The sequence below is a fragment of the Nycticebus coucang genome, chromosome 5, assembly GCF_027406575.1.
Source record: "Nycticebus coucang isolate mNycCou1 chromosome 5, mNycCou1.pri, whole genome shotgun sequence".
NCBI lineage: Eukaryota > Metazoa > Chordata > Mammalia > Primates > Lorisidae > Nycticebus > Nycticebus coucang.
This window is the reverse complement of record NC_069784.1, coordinates 30,888,541-30,908,205: the sequence shown is the minus strand read 5'-3', so window position 1 is coordinate 30,908,205 and position 19,665 is coordinate 30,888,541. Positions and strand designations below refer to the sequence as shown.

The window sequence follows — 19,665 nt, the reverse complement described above, 5'->3', positions numbered from 1 at the left end:
AAGAAATGCAGTTATGCTGGCTTAAAACAAATACAAAAAACTTCATTAAAATACCCACGAATCAGCATCTTTCATTTCCCAGCCAGAATCCAGTACAGACATTCCCTGACTTACAATGATTTAGATTTTAGACTTCATATGGTGTAAAAGGCATTCAGTAGAAACCATACTTCAAATTTCGAATTTTGATCTTTTCCCAGACTACTGATTTGTGCCACCATCCTTTCTTTTTCCTTTTTTCCTTCACAATACTTTCTTGTTCTGTTAGGCAGCGGGTAGCAGCTCAGTCAAGGAGCGTCACAGGATCAAGAAGGTAAACGACTGATGTTCGACAGTGTGGTGCGCTGTCGCTGTCGGATGGCGCTGCCCAGCAGCAGGCTCACATAAGCCTTCTGAGCATGTTTAAGGCAGACAGGCTAAGCTGAGGTTTGGTAGGTTAGGTGTATAAATGCATTTCCAACTTAAACATTAAAACTTGAAAATTTCAACTTACAGTGGGTTTATCCAGATTTAACCCTATTGTAAGTCAAGGAGCATCTGTATATTAAAAAGTGAAAAAAAGGAAAAATGTAAAATGCTATCCATTTTTTAAATAAAAATAATTAATAATACACTAAGCAAAAATCTATTTCTATGTCTACAAAAAACTACTAAACAAGACTTTTTGCCTAAATAAGAAGATTCCTTCTTTGTTCTTAAATCTCCCTTTGTTCAACTAGAAAAAAAGGCTGTACTAAAGTGACACAAAAAGTTGCCATAATCTAAAAAATACAAACCAGAAGCAAATTTTTTAAATCGCTATATACATTTCAAATCCTCATGACAAATTATGGAAATACCACAAATTATGGATAGCTTGCTAACAGCTTACGTTTTAATCTCCCTACTTAGCTAGTGGTTCAGCTACCCAACAACCTCAACTATCTAAAACAGCGGTTCTCAACCTGCGGGTCGCAACCCACAGGAACTCTATAAAAGGGCCGCAGCATTAGGAAGGTTGAGAACCATTGATCTAAAACATGAGTAAGAGCCACCTAATAACTAGCATTCCCCAAAAGACTGGGCACCAGAGTCAAGCAAGGCTAGGTTCAAACTATCACAGTAGCAGTCAAGTTTCTTAATTTTTCTAGGTCTCAATTTCCTCATCTGTATTAAGAGGCTAATATTAATATCCCACTTATAAGGTGATTGTGGAGATTAAATGAAAATGTATTAAAAGTGCTTAGCACTGTGTCTGGATCCATCATAATTATAAATACATACGGACTGTTTACTATTACAAAGCTCCAGCACTTTAAATCACAGGAATGGTGATCTACCACAAAGATGTATGAGTTAAACGGGCAGCAGATTATAAACAAGCACATCGGAGCATCTGGAAAGCTGATATAGTCATGAGCCCCCAAGTCACCACAGTCCCTCCACCCTGGCAACACATTATTACAATACAACAAAGGTCCCAATGAACAGACATCATCTGAAGAAGTTCCAAATCACTCTACTTGGATTATGAATACATACATTAATTTTTGAAAGATTTCTATTAGAAATGAGTAAATTATAAAACAAATTGCTATTTTAAAAGTCCACATTTCAATTCTTATGAAAATACATGTATATAAAACTGATGATCTATTATAGGTAAATGATCAATAGAAACATATTCCAATTGGCATTCTTACAATTATACGTCACTTATTCAGGGAGCTATTCTAACTGGCAATACATGGTTTATTATAAAAAGAATGCGTTTATCTGACAATTTTCTTTTCTTCTGAATCCTGTTATAGCAGTGCTTATACATACGCCCTGTATATTTAAAATAACTGCTAAATGTCAATATTTTATGTATTTAGCAATGACTATGTATCTGTAAATAAATATGACAAGAAATAAGGATTGTAAACATTCTTAAACTAGTTCACCCTACTTAATGACCATTTAATTTTTCTATCTCATGAACATATAAAATTCTAGGATTTGGTAAGCTATACATGTAATCCTAAATAGTCCTTTCAAGATATTATAGACGTCTACCATAGTGTATGCCTTCCTTTACTCCATTCCCTTTATCTATACCAAAAGGAGAAAACCAGCTATCACCCAACTCAGGCAGTCTGGCAGGGAGGTCTCTTCTAAGGTTCCAAATCTGGGGAAATTTGGATAAAATCAGCTTAGGCCTATGAAAAGAATAACCCTTCTAGATGGTTACCTCTCAATCCTTAGCCCAAATGAAAAGAAACTTGTATTTAGAAAATGGAACTGCATAAATTAATCTCAAAATAATTATGCTGAGTCATGCAGGTCATAAACACGATCCTTCCTAAACTTGTTGGTGTAAGAATCCCCTTTCCCCTCTTCAAAGAGAGCCACGACGAGCCTCTGCCTGAACGTGTCCAAATTTATACCCTTCACCCCTCCTAAAAAGCAAAGGAGAAGTAAAAGTTGGAAAAGCCCACTCAAGCAGGAAATTACAGGAAAGCATGGAAGGGTTGAAAATTTTGTTGGGAAAATTAACCATGGAAAAGAAAAGGAGCCATTTTCCCTTCCAAACTAAAGAAAAAAGATTTAAGAGTTAATGATAAATAAGTTAAAAGATTACTTACCACCAAGGTGGGTGCTGTCAATAATCCCCAAGCAAAAAACTCCAAAAAGATGACAATTACCGCATGATAAACACTAGGAGAACCTATTCCTTGAGGCTGGAAAAAAAAAAGATTTTTTAAAAAGTTAAGAGTACATTCCAGAATTAATAACAATGATGGCAACAGTCAATACTTAATTAAGAACACGTATGTATTGGGCACTGCGTCAGACTTCTGCACACACTGTATGTGTCCTTAAGGTGACAAGGACAAGAAAACAAATTCAATACTGTAAGCACAGTGTGCAGTGGGAACATACAGTGTGTGTGGGGAAGGCTGAGAATATCAGATTCCCAGGAGGAAGGTTAAAGGCTGTAAGAGAGTTAGACAGGAGAGGGTAGAAGGTGGGAAGGACAGCTCAGCCTGCACAAAGGTTCAGAGGCTGGCAGCATGCGGCATTATGGGACTCACATATATAGTTCAGCACAGCCAGAGCAGGGGCAACATGCTGGGATGTATTTCAAGATGACCTAGAGGTACTCAAGGACTAGTAAAAAAGTGCATATTCTGAAGGCAATGGGGAGCCACTAAAGGATTTTAAATAAGACGCACACGATTTGATGAAAGTTATAAGATTCTTCTGGCAAAGGTGTAGCAATTAGGAGGCGACTGCACTAATCCAAAACATAAATGAAGCAAGCAGCAAAAAAGCCAGGTATCAACATGGCTCAAAAGTAGAACAGTCCTCACAGTAGGACGTAAGAAATTTGGGATTTCATATACACAGGAAAGAATATGCAAGATTAAGTTCACATTTATACAGCTGCTAGATGTGTCACAGAATTACTTTAGTTATTAAATTTCATATCTTAAAGGGCATTATGAAATTGATGGAAAAACAATCTATGATACCACTTTAGTTTCCACTAAAAAAGTCTGTATAATAAGAGAAAGATAAGGTTTTTTTGGCAAATGTCTAAACTACTGCTATTTGACCTCATTAATCAACTTAAACACTTAAGATCAGGATTTGCATGCAAACAAATACAAATTATAATATTATACCTAACTAAAGTTTAAAGAATATTCAATAGCCTTATGTGGAAATATTAACTGTTCAGATTTCTTTATATACTGTAAACAATGCTTCATCATATTTAGTATTTTCACAATGCATCATCATCATTTAAAATAACAGATGACTTTTCTACCTTACAGAACTTAGGTACCTGAAAACCTCCTCGGTAGAACCTGAGGTTGAGGAACTGGAGACAAACAGGGGAGTGGTTGAAGGACCCTGACTGGGAATGAATTTGTGTAAGATCTCATTCACTCAGCAAACATTTACGGAGCACCTGCTACGTACCAGAGGTTCCAGGATTACAAAAACAATTAAGTCAGACATCCTGAAGGCCAGGAGTTCAGTCTGGAGAGGAAGAAACCTCATTATATTCACCTTCTTGTGTGTAAAAGCAGTATTAAAAGGCTAAGAAGAAAGGGAGGAGTGCTGAAAGAAAAGAAAGTGGTATGGATACTCATTTTGGAGAAAACCAGAATGAACTAAAGTTGCTGGAGAATACAAACTTCTAGTCAATAAGAAGAGAGGGAGGTGGATGAGGTAGCCTCTACTTTGTTAAGGAATTTCTCATCTTAAGAAACCACTGAAGGGTTTCAAGCGAGAGAATGGTCTAATCAGATCTGCATTTTTCAATACCTAACTCTGGTGATTTTCCTAAAGGATAGAACTGAGGATCAAAGTGTATGCAAAAGGAAGCTCTTTGAATCAGCTCAAAGATGATGAGGGCATGAAATAGTGAAGTGGTATGGACTCTGGAGAGGAGGGAAGGCGTGATAAAAGTATTCAGGAGGTGAAGATGGCAGAACTTGATAAACAGTGGGAGGGAGAATCAAGAATGACTTCCACTGGTGGGACCACACCTATGGTGCATCTTACAAGGGTACGTGTGAAATTTACTAAATGGAGAATATAAATGTCTTAACACGATAACTAAGAAAATGCTGTGAAAGCTATGTTAACTAGTTTGATGAAAATATTTCAAATTGTATATAAAACCAGCACATTGTACCCCATGATTGCATTAATGTACACAGCTATGATTTAATTAAAAAAAAAAAAAGAATGACTTCCAAGTTTTGTTTTTTTGTTTTTTTGTAGAGACAGAGTCTCACTTTATGGCCCTTGGTAGAGTGCCGTGGCGTCACACGGCTCACAGCAACCTCCAACTCCTGGGCTTAAGCGATTCTCTTGCCTCAGCCTCCCGAGTAGCTGGGACTACAGGTGCCCGCCACAACGCCCGGCTATTTTTTGGTTGCAGTTCAGCCGGGGCGGGGTTTGAACCCGCCACCCTCGGTATATGGGGCCGGCGCCTTACCGACTGAGCCACAGGCGCCGCCCGACTTCCAAGTTTTTAGCTTGACCGTCAAGAGCAGACGGTAATGGCTTCCAGCACTTTCTCCTGTGAGGCTCCTATCTATGAGATTGGCCTCTTTTCTTGAAACATTTCTATTGTCTTTGAATGCTGATTAGAAATGTCAGCAGCATATGTGATGTTTGAAACTACCAGAGTGAATGAAATTTTCAGGAGAGGATGAAGTGTAAAAAGAACAGTTGGCTAAGACAGAACCCCAAGGAACACTTCAGTGGTAGGCAAAAGAAAAGGAAGCCAAGAGGAAGATCAAGAAGGACCAACGAGAAAAAATCAGGAGAGTCAATGTCACAGAAGAAAAAAGATTTCAGAGTTAACGATAAATAAGTTAAAAGATTACTTAACTAAAAGATTTAAGAGTTAATGATAAATAAGTTAAAGATTACTACAGGAAGGAAGGGTTGAGGATCCATAAGTACCAAATGGAGCAAGGTTAGGAAGGTAAGATCAAAAATGGCTGCAAGATTTGGCAAGCACCAAACCTGTTTTGTTTACCACCACATACACCCAGCACCTAGTAGAGAATGTAGTAGAACTCTGGGCCTTTAACAAAGCTCATGTGTAATATAAATGTAATCTATATTATAAATCTCTAAGAAAGAGTGTGCACTGTTTTCCAACTTTGAAGATAGAATCCTTTTACAAAACAGATAGTATCTCATGGCCACTCGTGTCCCATGGAAAAAAGTTTGGGAAATGTTGTAATTATGTTTTTTAAAAATCTAAGTATACAACAAAGAACAAAAAAGATGGTAGAAAATAATGCATTAAGGCTCGGCGCCTGTAGCTGAAGCGGCTAAGGCGTCAGCCACATACACCTCAGCTGGAGGGTTCCAATCCAGCCGAGGCCGCCAAACAAGAATGACAGCTACAACCAAAAAATAGCCGGGCATTGTGGTGAGCATCTGTAGTCCCAGCTACTTGGGAGGCAGACGCAAGAGAATCGCTTGAGCCCAGGAGTTGGATGTTGCTGTTAGCTGTGATGTCACAGCACTCTACCCAGAGCGACAGCTTGAGGCTCTGTCTCAAAACAAAACAAAACAAAACAAAAAGGAAATAATGGGTGCAGCGCCTGTGGCTCAAGGAATAGGGTGCTGACCCCATATACCGGAGATGGCAGGTTCAAACACAGCCCCGGCCAAAAAACTGCAAAAAATAAATAAATAAATTAATTAATTAAAAAAAAAAAAAGGAAATAATGCATTAAATGTGGCGCTGTGTTTAAGCACACTTAATCAGTCAAGGAAAATGGCAGAGAAGCCTTCCCAGGAAGAATCTAAGACTTTAAAGTCCAGCAGGAAAAATGTCAGGATGGTCAGGTGTACATGGGATGGTGTATACCTGGTGTTAGAAGCACATGGGATGGTGTACACCCGGTCTTAGGAGCACATGGGATGGCGTACACCCCGTCTTAGGAGCACAGGGGATAGCATACACCCCGTCTTAGGAGCACATAGGATGGTGTACACCCAGTCTTAGGAGCATATGGGGTGGTGTACACCCAGTCTTAGGAGCACATGGGATGGTGTACACCCGGTGTCAGGAGCACATGGGATGGCATACACCCGGTGTCAGGAGCACATGGGGTGGCGTACACCCAGTCCTAGGAGCACATGGGATGGCGTACACCCGGTGTCAGGAGCACATGGGATGGCGTACACCCAGTGTCAGGAGCACATGGGATGGTGTACACCCGGTGTCAGGAGCACATGGGATGGTGTACACCCGGTGTCAGGAGCACATTGGATGGTGTACACCCGGTGTCAGGAGCACATGGGATGGTGTACACCCGGTCTTAGGAGCACATGGGATGGTGTACACCTGGTGTCAGGAGCACATGGGATGGCGTACACCCGGTCTTAGGAGCACATGGGGTGGTGTACACCTGGTGTCAGGAGCACCTGGGATGAAGTACACCCGGTGTCAGTAGCACATTGAGTGGCATACACCCGGTCTTAGGAGCACATGGGGTGGTGTACACCCGGTGTCAGGAGCACATGGGATGGCGTACACCCGGTGTCAGGAGCACATGGGACGGCGTACACCCCGTGTCAGAAGCACATGGAGTTGGTGTACACCCGGTCTTAGGAGCACATGGGGTGGTATACACCCGGTGTCAGGAGCACATGGGGTGGCGTACACCCGGTGTCAGGAGCACATGGGATGGCGTACACCCGGTGTCAGGAGCACATGGAGTTGGTGTACACCCGGTGTCAGAAGCACATGGGGTGGCGTACACCCGGTGTCAGGAGCACATGGGGTGGAGTACACTCAGTGTCAGGAGCACATGGGATGGCGTACACCCGGTGTCAGGAGCACATGGAGTTGGTGTACACCCGGTCTTAGGAGCACATGGGGTGGTGTACACCCGGTCTTAGGAGCACATGGGGTGGCGTACACCCAGTGTCAGGTGTCCATGGGTTGGGGTGGACTGGGGGATGTGGGGGAGTATGATGACCAAGAATATCTGAGGTAAAGAGGACAGGATACATGATGGCCAGAAAACAGGCCATCAAAACAGTGTCTTGATACCTAAGGAGGGAAGCGGCACAGTTGAGGCTGAAAGGTCAGCAAAGGTGAAGTTGGAGAGGTAACTTGCAAACAGTCTTTAATTCACATTAAGGCCTTGAACCTAAGGCAGCAGTAAAGTACTGAAATGTTTTAAGCCAAAGAGTGACATCACATCACAAGACCACTTTTCTAGAATAACTTTCCCTGTTATGTGGCAAATAGGTTGAAAACGAATCAGAAAGACCAGAAGGCAGGCTGATGCAGAAACCCAAGTTCGTGCAAACAGTAACCTGAATAAGAGTGTCAGCAGGAACGGTGCAAAGCGAACAGATAGAAAAAACATTTAGGAGGCTAATCAATAGAACTCAGTGGTTGAATAGCTGCAGCAGATGGAAAGGGAAGACCAACAAGGAAGAAGGAAGATTTCCATATCTGGCTTGGTCAGCCAGATAGTGAGGAATGGAGAAAGCATGAAAGATTAACTCAGTTTTAGTCATACTGGTTTGAGAAAAAAATGTAAATCATTAGCTAAATTTAAAAGGCAAATTCAGTAAGATTATGCAAGAAATAACAAAAGATTACTATATTATTCAGTGAGATACATAAAAACCAATAGAAAAGCACTAAGATGTGATAAAAAATATACAGGATATACAATAATTTTTAAAATATTTAATAATGTTCTATACCCTATAGAAATAATCAAACATTCAGAAAGAACTCTATCACAAAGACATTCATGGCAGCATCAATTACAGTAGAAAAAATGGCAAACTAAATGTTCAGCTTTTTGTTACACATCCTATAATCAAATCACAGTATGTAAACCAGACAGAATAATATGAAGCCCCAAATTGTTTGTAGATGACTTATAATGGACATGTAAAAATGTCTATGGCAGGGGCCCAGCATGATGGCTCACACCTGTAATCCTAGCACTCCGGGAGGACAAGGCAGGTGGAATGGCTGAGCTCACAGGTTCAAAACCAGCCTGAGCCAGAGCAAGACCCCGTGTCTAAAGAATAGCCAGCGGGCTATTGTGGCAGGCACCTGTAATTCCAGCTACTTGGAAGGCTGAGGCAAGAATGACTTGAGCCCAAGAGTTTGAGGTTGCTGTGAGCTATGATGCCATAGCCTTCTACTAGAGGTGACAAAGTGAAACTATGTTGCAAAAAAAAAAAAAAATACGTATGAAAATGTTAATTTTTTAAAAAAAAAATCAAAGCAGGGAATAGAACTGTTTATTTATTGTAGGTAATTCGACTATGAAAAATAAAAAATCTGTTTGCTGTACTGTTCTGAATTTTCTAAATCATTTCTACTAAGCATTCTTGTACTATAAGAGGAAGATGTGTTATTGAAGAGAACATGGTGGTTTTAATGGATTGCCTACCCATCAGCAAAATTTCAGTACAATAGGGGAAAATTTGGTCATGGACCAGGCAGAAAAGGCAGAGGGGAGAGGTAATGGACACGAAGGTATACAAACATTTGACCAGTTAGGAGTTTACAGTGTCAAGAATAGAGAGCTCACTCAGATCATACAGATCTTACCAATAAATGATGTTTGAGGATACCCAAAAGAACTGCAAGAGGTAAAAAGTGATAACTTCTGACAAATCTGAACATAAACACATACCCAACCACTAATGCCGACATACACAACTATAATAATTACTATACCAAAAGCCCATTCAGCTGAGTAGTTTCTCTCTGACGGAGGCATGAGAGATGGTTCCACGGAGTCATCTCTAACTTTAACCTGAGAAATCAGGGACAATCTCCTTTATTCCTCACTTCTGCCTCCAACCTAAGCCCCAAGTTTCCAAATCCCATTTTCCATTGGTAACAGACCATAGTTTTATCACCTAGGCTTTTGGCTGGGTCTGTAACAATCTACTTATTTATTCTTTTACCCTGTTATACTGAACAACTTTTATAAAGGTCTGCATTCTATTTGGCCAAAACTTACCTTTTTCAAACTCATGCTCCTTAAGACAGCCCTGGGCTTTATTCTTCCATGGTCTGTATCAGCTGGTACATGCATAGTACACAGGTGCTCACCAGATGTTTGTAGAACTGAAATGAACTAATCTACAAGTCTCTTCTCCCTACTATCATAGTATTCAGGATGTTCTATTTAAACACAGTATGTCCATTAATTAAACTGTCAACTTCCCTGTAAGTCCCTCCCCTCTACCTTGATATCCCACTGTTCACTACATGATTTATCACATGGATTGACTATACACAGACACCAGAGTAAAATAACACTGAAGATTTATGCTGGTTTTCATTCATCATCTAACTTATTCTTTCTAATAACCTTTCAAGATAAACACTCTTGTCTCCACTTTTGTTTATTTTTTTTTGTAGAGACAGTCTCACTTTACCACCTTTGGTAGAGTGCCATGATGTCACAGGACTCACAGCAACCTCCAGCTCCTAGGCCTTCGCAACTCTCCTGCCTCAGCCTCCTGAGCAGCTGGGACTACAGGCGCCCGCCACAACGCCCGGCCACCTTTTGGTTGCAGGTCATCAGGGCTGGGTTTGAACCAGCCACCCTCGGCATATGGGGCCGGCGCCCCACTCACTGAGCCACAGGCGCCACCCTCCATTTTACAGTCCTTTACAGCAAATAAGAGATGAATAGAGTCCGTCCAAGCAACCCCAGAGCCCAACTCCTAACTATTACATACACAACCACAAACTGTATTACTCTCTTAACTATAGGGATCAAGTCTTATTCATTTTAGAACACTAATGCACAGCACAACGCCTGGTATATATACAAGGGGCTTATATACCCAGAGCTTGTGTTCTAACAGTAACTAGCCATTATAATTCTATTTATCAAATTCTCTCATTGTAAGGAAACAATGAAAATAAATCAGTCATTCTGTAAGACAACTGGCTTGGACTCTTTAAAAATGTCAAGATCTTTTAAAAAAATTATTTATTATTATAGTTTCCAATTTTGAACAATATATATTCACCATACACCATTTCTTTTCTTTTCTTTATTATTATTATTATTATTATTTTTTGCCTCAGCCTCCCAAGTAGCTGGGACTATAGGAGCCCATCACAATGCCCAGCTATTTTTTTGTTGTAGTTTGGCCAGGGCCGGGTTTGAACCCACCACTCTGGGTACATGGGGCCGGTGCCCTACACAATGAGCCACAGGCGCCGCCAAGACTATTTTAAAAAGAGAGAAAAAAAGCTATTCTAGACTAAAAAGAAGCTGAACAAAGACAGCAACTAAGCATAATGATTAAATCTTGCATCAAAAAACAACTACAAATATTGTTTTTGAGATGATTGGGAAAATAGGACTATAGATCACATATTACCTAGCAGTGCTGTATTCATGTTAAATTTCCTGATTATAGTGATTGTATAATGGTTATAGGAAAGACTAGCCTTATTCTTAAGGGATGTATCTATGTATTTTAGGGATAAAGTGTCGTGCTGTCTACGAGTAACATTCAAATCAGAAAATGTGACTATATACACAGGGAGAGAAGTAAAAGCAAATGTGGTGAGACGTGAACATCTGGTGAATCCTCGGGCTATGAGATGGGCAAATGAATACTCACTATGCTATTATTGTACCTTTTCTGTAGTTGCAAAAATTCTCAAAATTTTCATTAGAAAAATTAAAAAATAAGGAATGAAGGAAAGTAATTTGAACTTAGAATTTAATATTCTGACAAGTTATCAGGCAAGAATAAGGGTAAAACACATCTTCAGAAAAACTAATGCTTTTCCTCTTAATGGTAGGTAATCACCAGTATGATGACTCAGATAATTTAATGTAAAAGTCTTACACAGACAAAAGACAAAGATACTTAGTTGAAGGTATCATAGAATTGGAGCTTTTCAGGGAAGGACCAAAAGAGTTACTATAAAAAATAACTGTAACTACAAAGCTGCTTTTATGGAATCCTGACACATTATGGTATTACTGGAGGAAATACCATGGCATTTTTCTCATTTTCTCAGACTTTAACTAAATAGGCAGAATTTACACATTTGTAAAGCAAAAAGGCAACTGACCCTCAGTTTCCTGAAAATATGAATCATGATAAACATACAGTGACAGTGACACCATTATGCTAATTAAGTCACACTGGCTTAATTTGTGGTGAGATTTAAAAATTATCTTCCTGACATGTTATAGATCAATTTTAAAGCAAGAGATATTCAGTATCTGCACATCATCACAGAGTAAACAGGTATTGGTTAGAATTGCTCCTACATAGAATGGAATATAGTTCTTGAACACATGGTTAGCAAGAGTGCATTAAGTTCCACACTTAAAGCAGTGGTGCGTTTGGGGCTTAAGATTGTATCGCTCTGTGGTAAAGTCTGAAAAGATAAGCAACAAGACAATCATCTCCCATTCTCAGCAGGAAAAGCTGTGGCTGATAAATCAAGTCATCATCATTATACTGTTCCAAATGACTAACTTGAACTTGTTAAAAAGATAAAATTAAATTAAAAACTTAAAAACCACCACTAACTCAAAAATCAAACTGTCACCAATGTCTAGGATGGAGCCTGAGCTGGTCTTAGTATGATCTCTAATTAATCAACTTACATAGCTAAATGATAAATATGTATTATCTACTATTCCTTGTTAAAAAAAAAAAAAAAAGACTCCCTAAGGGAAAATACTTTATACGGTAAAATTCGTAACTGTTTTTATACATTATTAAGAAAGGTGACCCAGGGCAGCACTTGTGGCTCACTGAGTGGGGCACCGACCCCATATACTGAGGGTGGTGGGTTCAGACCCAGCCCCGGCCAAACTGTAACAAAAAATAGCCGGGCGTTGTGGTGGGCACCTGTGGTCCCAGCTACTGGGGAGCTGGAGGTTGCTGTGAGCTGTGATGGCACAGTACTCTACCAAGGGCAATAAAGTGAGACTCTGTCTCTATAAAAAAAAAAGAAAGCTAACCCATTATGAAGAATAAGCTAAGCTACTACATTTGACCTTCAAAGAGACAAGACTTATTGCAAGTATCTTGACGGACCCTGGCTGAAACTGTCAACTGTTACCTTGATACCTCTAATCAAAACAACGCTAAAAGACAACCTGGGCCTTTAAATGAAAAGTTTAAATCATATACACTTGTCAGAATGCTACTTAAAAAAAGCCAATCTTTTTACTTCAAACTTCAAACTTTTGATATCAATAAAGTAGTAGGTGAATTTCTGCAAATGGTATAATTATATTGAGAAGCAGGTCTTCTAACATATCAAGATGAACAGGGTATAGACAGTAATCTGAGAAAATTGCTTACTAACTTATCCCTAACCACACAACCTAAAGCAAAAGTTGATCTGTGGAGGTAAAGAGCTAAGTCGTTCATGAAGCAGCCTGCCCCATACCTACCAAAGACAGTATACAAAGATCAGTATGCCTGATCTTTCTAGGCATTTTGAAAGGCACCACAGGGCCCCCTCAGAGCCTGTATGCTAGTGACTGAAAGTTACTTAACAGCCTTCTGGGTCCATAGGGGAGCAATCTGCCACTCCTGCAGCTATCCTTATAGGTAAAGAGTTGCTGCCGACTCCTATTCACTCTAGTTAAAATCAGAGATACCAGGAAAAAGAAACAATTTGATGCTCTCCTTTTCTGGGCATATGCATTTATCTTTGGAATATATTAATTCTTTTTTCTCAGGTACATCTCACAAAGCAGTTCACACATGTCTTGTTTTTATTAAAAATTTTTAAAGTCATTTTACCAATTCACTGTGAAAAAACTATAAATTTTTTCAGAGATGTGTCCCACAATTGTATTTACAAAACAATAGAGATCCTACAAAAATGAGCAAATTTTTAAAATCACACGCAAAATTCAATTTGAACAATGTAAATAACTCTTTAGCTCTTAGCCTCTAACTGGAATGCTTATAAACAATCTGCAAACAAATATGGTTATGATTTAATAAAACAAAAGTTTAGTATTCTAAAATGCCAGAAAGCATTTTTAATTCAATGGTCTGAAGTGGTCTACACTGAATGAGCTACATCAAAATGTTAGATGCAAATGTTAAAACTTGTAACTGTGTATCTATATATGGATGCTTTAAAAGTGGTGAATACACAGGCATGGTGACTCACACCTGTAATCCTAGTACTTTGGGAGGCTGAGGCAGGAGGACCCCTTGAGCTCAGGAGTGGGAGAGCACCCTGAGCAAAGCAAGACCCTGTCTCTACTAAAAAAGAAAAATTAGTTGGGCACTGTGGTGGGCAATTATAGTCCTAGCTACTCTGGAGGCTGAGGCAGGAGGATCACTTGAATTGGATTTGAGGTTGCTGTGAGCTAGGCTGACACTATGGCTGTCTAGCTTGGGCAACAGAGCGAGATTCTGCCTCAAAAAAAAAAAAAAAAAGGGAATTCAAGGTCATGGTTACTTTCACCAGTGAAATGGTATACAGTATGTGCCTAAATAAATATTTATTGAACATAATCTGTGGAACTTATTGTTTAGTTACTTATGCTGTTCTCAGACATAACAACTGCTTTTAAACTTTTGAGAAGTATGGATCCTTTGGGGAATCTTCTAAGGAAAATGTATAGTCAAAGAAAATTTTGCAAGTGACTTTTGGGTGAACAGTTACAAATTAGGAATGACTGATACAGAATCACATGACTTAGTGTAATTTCCCTTAACTGTGTACAATTCAAATAGGCAGTCTTATCTTGGCTTCAGAGACAACTGCAATACAATTCAAGAAAAAAACATTTATCAAGTGACAACTGAAAAAAAAAAAAAATTTAGGGCGGCACCTGTGGCTCAAGGAGTAGGGCGCCAGTCCCATATGCCGGAGGTGGCAGGTTCAAACCTAGCCCCAGCCAAAAACCAAAAAAAAAAAAAAAAAAAAAAATTTAGTAACAGCATTAACCTGGTTCATTTAGAAGGGTTCAGTTCACTTCTTCAACTATTAAACACTATAAATCTGCTCTAATTTTTTGAAAATCATCAACTCATTTTCTTTATAAATTTTAAAATTGGCTGAACAGCCTTATAAGTATGTCATCAGCAGAAGGACAATGAGAAAGAATTTTAATAAAAGGAAAAAGATAACAGAAGGCGATCAGATCAGTACAACTGACTAGGTATGTAAAATACTATCCAAAGCCTGTCATGTACAACCATAAGCCTTAAACACCTGACCCTGAATGAATCTACCCAGTGGTAGAACTTTGTAAAAGCTCTGAAACTGTAATGTCAATAGTAATAGCTCTAAAACAGTCTATGATACAATGAATTAAAAAAATCTATACAAGAACAGAAGATCAACGGAATAGGGCGCTGGCCCCATATGCCGGAGATGGCAGGTTCAAACCCAGCCCTGGCCAAAAACTGCAAAAAACAAACAAACAAACAAAAAAACAGAAGATCAAATGGCAATTTTTCCCCCTTTAAAAATAATGTTCGTAACAGTTTGACTAAGTGTAAGCAGAGAGGCAGAAAAGCAAATGCCATTTTAAAATCATGTCTGTGACTGCAATAGTTATACTTTTTTCATTTAAGGCTAGAATAAGTTAAAGTACAAATAGTGCAAAAAATTCTCCTGGCTATGTACAAAAAATAAAATTACAATAAAAATTCATCTAGGAATGTACCACTACAAAATAAGTGTTTTTTATCAATATAAAATCCACATACTAGGTTCCGTGGCATTCAAAGGTGCCAGTAAAAAATAAAAGCCCCTATTCTAAAAGACAGTGCTTAGAATGAAAAGTCAAACATTACGTCTGTAAAGATGAGAAATGATGATACCCTCAGACCCACAGCCCTCAAGAAAAGTTTTCATTTATTCTATGTGCCCTCTTAAAACCTAGGGCTCCTGCAAAACGTTTTTGTGTCCTAAAGCAAGCTAAGAATTCACTATAATTTTAATAAATAACAATAAAAAAGATTAAAAAATTGTTTCCAAAACTCACAGGATTTGTAAAGGATCTGCTGTAAAGTAAATCAAACAAAACCTCAAAAGCGTTTTATTAGGAAAAGGAAGGTTTTCTTTATTACAGTTTCATTCTTATCTTTTGTAAAGAATATTGATTTTTAAAAGGTCACTGCCACTATTTTGTAGATTTTTATGAAAATTTTAAAATATTCTCTCCTCTACAGGTTGATGAAGGCCAATAGTATTTTTCTCCCCACATAGTTCTTACCAACTCGGTCAAAAGAGGTACAACTATTTATAACAGAATTCATCAAAGTAATGTTTTAATTAATCAAGCTCTATAAAAAGGATCTGAGGAATTTTGAAGTTTCTCTCTTCAACAAATTTCAAAGCCACTACAGACAATAAATTTAACAGTTAACGAAAATATACCCTGTAATTACATCATCCCAAGTTATTTAAATTTTGACATATTAACTGGCTGTGTTCTGAAATGTCAAAAGAAAGTTGTCGTGTATTTCAATTGAATTCAACAACTCCTCAGTGATGGCCTACTTACATATTTCGTACTGGGCTAGCAATTGATCGGGGCTCCAATTTAATATAAACAGAAACGAAATTGTAGAAGCCATTTCTGCACACTTCTCAGGAAAAGGAAACATGTATTTCACTTTTTCATTCTATTTCAGAACGTGATATCAAAGGCTGCAACAAAGACCAGAGAGTGTAGCAACCAGGAATCTTACCATAAAAAAGTATAAGCGAGGGTTTTTTGTTTTAAATTAAAAATCCCTAGGTCCCCTGCTGGTTAACTGCAACACAGTGCAGAAAGTTTATTACGGCGACAACTGTGTCTAAAAAGCAAAACGTTTTTTTCTTGTTCACAACCTGCCTTCCTTTCAAAGGACCTTCCTCTAATCTTTAGGCCTTGATCAATTCTAGCAGTAGTTTTGATCTCACGGCAGGTGATGACTGCTCTTTAAAACTAGATGCAGGCCCCAGGTGTCCACCGTCAGGCTGGGACTGGGGAAGTGAAGGGAAGAGCTCAGCTCCTGACAGGGTCTACCTTACAGCACGCAGCTAGGAGCAGGGGCACCGACGCACAGCGACGCGGAGGCAGAAGACGAACGTACTCAGGGACCGCAGCAGGGTCGCCGCACCAGATGCCACCCGTTAGCAACATATGGAGGCAAGGATTGTCCCTGGCCCCTTGGCAAGCGCGGCGCCGGCTTTGCAGGGCTGGGCAGCCGAGGCGACGCTGCGGCACCGAGGGGAGCGGCGTGGGAGCCGGCACACCGCTCCCCGCGGCCGAGGCGCACGTGGGGTTCGCTGCCACAGGGCCTCGGGAGGCGGCAGGTGCGGGAGAAGCCTCCGGGAGGATGGGCCCCGGAGGCCGCAGGCCAGAGCGGGGGAGGACAGTCCCCGGAGCAGCGGGATGGGGGTCCAGGAGCCCGCGACACCGGACGGCGGACGGGGTCGGGTGGAAGGGGGCTGACGGGGGCGCCTGGAAGCGGCAGCGGGGTGGGGGTGGAGGGCCGAAAGAGATCGGATGGGGGCCCCCAGGGTCGCTTGCCGGCGCGGAGCCCCAGCTCACCGTGCCTCCGTCCTTAATGATGATCTTCTTGGCCAGCATGATACTGCGATTCGCGGCCCGTTTCTTCTTCTTCCCCTGGGTCATTTTACCATCCTCGACTCCTGGCGCTGCTGCAGCCACTCCCGGGGCGGCCGGCCCCAGCGGCGAGTGCCGTCCCGCCACTACCGCCGGGCCGAGCCGCTCGGAGTGCCCGCCGCCATCTTGAGGGCCCGGCCTGCCTTGGGCGGCGCGTCACATCGTGCGATCGGCCGACGAGCCCGCCCCGCCCACGTGACGCCGCCCGCCCGCGCGCGCTCCGCAGGCTCGCCGGGCGCCGCCGGTCCAGCCCGGTGCCTTCGGTCCCCCAGCTCGCTTAATCCTCGCGACGGTTCTGGGCGGTAGGGACCAGTAGTGTCCTGTCTTCACAGGTGAAATTAGCTTGAAAGAGTCACTACCTGGTCACGGAAATACGGCTAATGGTTGCACGGGAGTTCTAACCAGACGCCCTAAACTGTCCGCATGATCTCCAGTTATGTTCTAATGAAGACGGGGAGTGAAGGAACAGTTAAGAGAAATCATTTTTCAGAAAGACCGGGTAACCTAAGAGGTAAAGATGGCTTTTCAGAAATAGTTTTTTGCTCAGGGCTCCCCACTAGAATTCAGCTGGGTCATGCTTGTTTTCCTAAGTCCTAGGACTTTTTCTTTATTCTCTACCAATGAAAACTTACATGACGTTTGTCACGCTTTGTAGGCTGCTACTTTTCTACTAAATTATTTAAAAATAAATTTGATGGGAAAATTGCTAGAAAGGGCAGTTGAGACAAGTGGACTATGGACTGTAGATTTAAAGTACATCACAATGTCACGATGTTAAATTTTGATTTTGATACCTACTATGTTGTATAAGAGGATATCCTTTTTCTTAATGTTGAAGTGAAGGGGTACAATGCAGGCTACCTACCTTTAAGTGATTAGGAGAGAATACATATGGGATGAGTGCTGTATAGGTGAGGGGAAGAGAGGGACAAGGGGAAGAGAGGGACAAAGGGAAGTGGCAAAATGTTAAAAAAAAAAGGCGAATGTAGGTATGGTGGTTTTAAGATATATTCACAAATTCAAAGGTATTCCTCTCTAGAAGATGGGGGGTTTAATTTCCCTCCCCTTGAGTGTGGACTGGTCTTAATGGCTTTTCTGTTTGATAAAGTGACAGTATTGACTTCAGAGCCTAGGTCATAAAAGGCCCTGCATGTTCCCATTAGTTCTCTTCATTCATTTTGGGGCGCAGAGCCTGGGGAAGTCAGCTGCCATGTCTTGAGGTACTAACACAGCCTATTCAGTTGTTCAGGAATTATAGCATCATACCAAAAGCCTGGCTGCCATCTCTGCCAACATTCTAACTACAACTTCATGAGACCCTGAGCTCAGACTACTCCAGTTTAGCCACTCCTAGAATCCTAACTCTCACATAGTACGTAAGATTAAAAAGTACTTGCTTTAAACCACTAAGTTTGGGGATTGTTACACAGATCAAATATACAGGATGAAAGGAAAAATACAGGTGAAGGGAATGTGTGAATTCTTTGTACTATTCTTGCAACTTTTCTGTACATTTGAAATTATTTCAAAATGTTACAAAATAAATTTGGTTGAATTTTCTGTTTCGTCTATTTCCATACTGACTAGAAGTGGAAAACAAACCAATTTCCATGGAAGGGAGAAAACAGCCATTTTAGCCTGATGGATATTTCAGTTATATTTTCCCATCAATAAGTGAACTCATCATACTTGTTTTAAAAAATATTCTGATACTGAAACTTTTTAGTTGAAGCCCATCTTGAAGCTCTTTAGAGAAAATAGTATGGGGTAGATTACATAATTAAATCCTTGGGAGCTTGTTTTGGATGTATGTAGAAGGCTGGTAAGATAATTTGTGTGGCTACTCTGACTTTTCCTAGCTCTTCAAGATCATGCTTCATTTAATTGCATCAATTTTATCAGGCTGAAGAACTGGTTATTGTTCAGTCATTCAAGAAATATTTACTGAGTACCTATATGTGTCACTGTTTTATCAGGAACTGGAGATACATCAATAAATGAAACAGTATTTATCTGCATGGAGTTTACATTTGAGAGGGGGATGCAGGCAGTTACAAAACAGAAAAGGAAGATAATTGCAGATTGTGGTAAATGCTGTTACAAATAAATAAGAGAAATTTAACACATATTGAATGTCCAGAATGTCCCAGACTTTGTATTAGAAGGGCAGCAATGGGAAACGAGAGATCTGTCCTGTTCTAACAGACCTATTGTGTATATACTTAGGGCTTTCTGTGTGATTTGAGTTATGAATACAATTGGGCCTTCCACATCCATAGTTTTTTTTTCACATCCATAGTTTTAAAACTAATCTCAGATTTAGTATACTAAAACCCGACAACAACAAATAACAGTACAACAGAAAAAAATACCATTTAAAAATACAGTATAAGTACACAGTATTTACATTGTAATGTAAATTTAGTTATTGTAGGTAATGTAGAGATTAAAGTATATGGGAGGATGTGCATATGCAAATACTGTGCTTTTTTTAAATAAAGGACTTGAACATTTCACTGATTTT

The 19,665-nt window shown here is 40.2% G+C and overlaps 1 protein-coding gene across 1 annotated transcript in view; it reads right to left on the bottom strand.

Annotated features, from left to right (window-relative positions):
• Positions 1 to 17,297, bottom strand: part of MFSD14A (major facilitator superfamily domain containing 14A) — a 41,673-nt gene extending 24,376 nt beyond the window's left edge. Inside the window, exons 1-2 of the mRNA XM_053592088.1 lie at positions 17,067 to 17,297; positions 2,607 to 2,702 (exon numbers count right to left, since the gene is read on the bottom strand). Coding sequence (XP_053448063.1) covers positions 2,607 to 2,702; positions 17,067 to 17,150 — 180 coding nt within the window. The 5' untranslated portion in view covers positions 17,151 to 17,297. The remainder of the gene's footprint in view (positions 1 to 2,606; positions 2,703 to 17,066) is intronic.
• Positions 17,298 to 19,665: the final 2,368 nt, after the last annotated feature.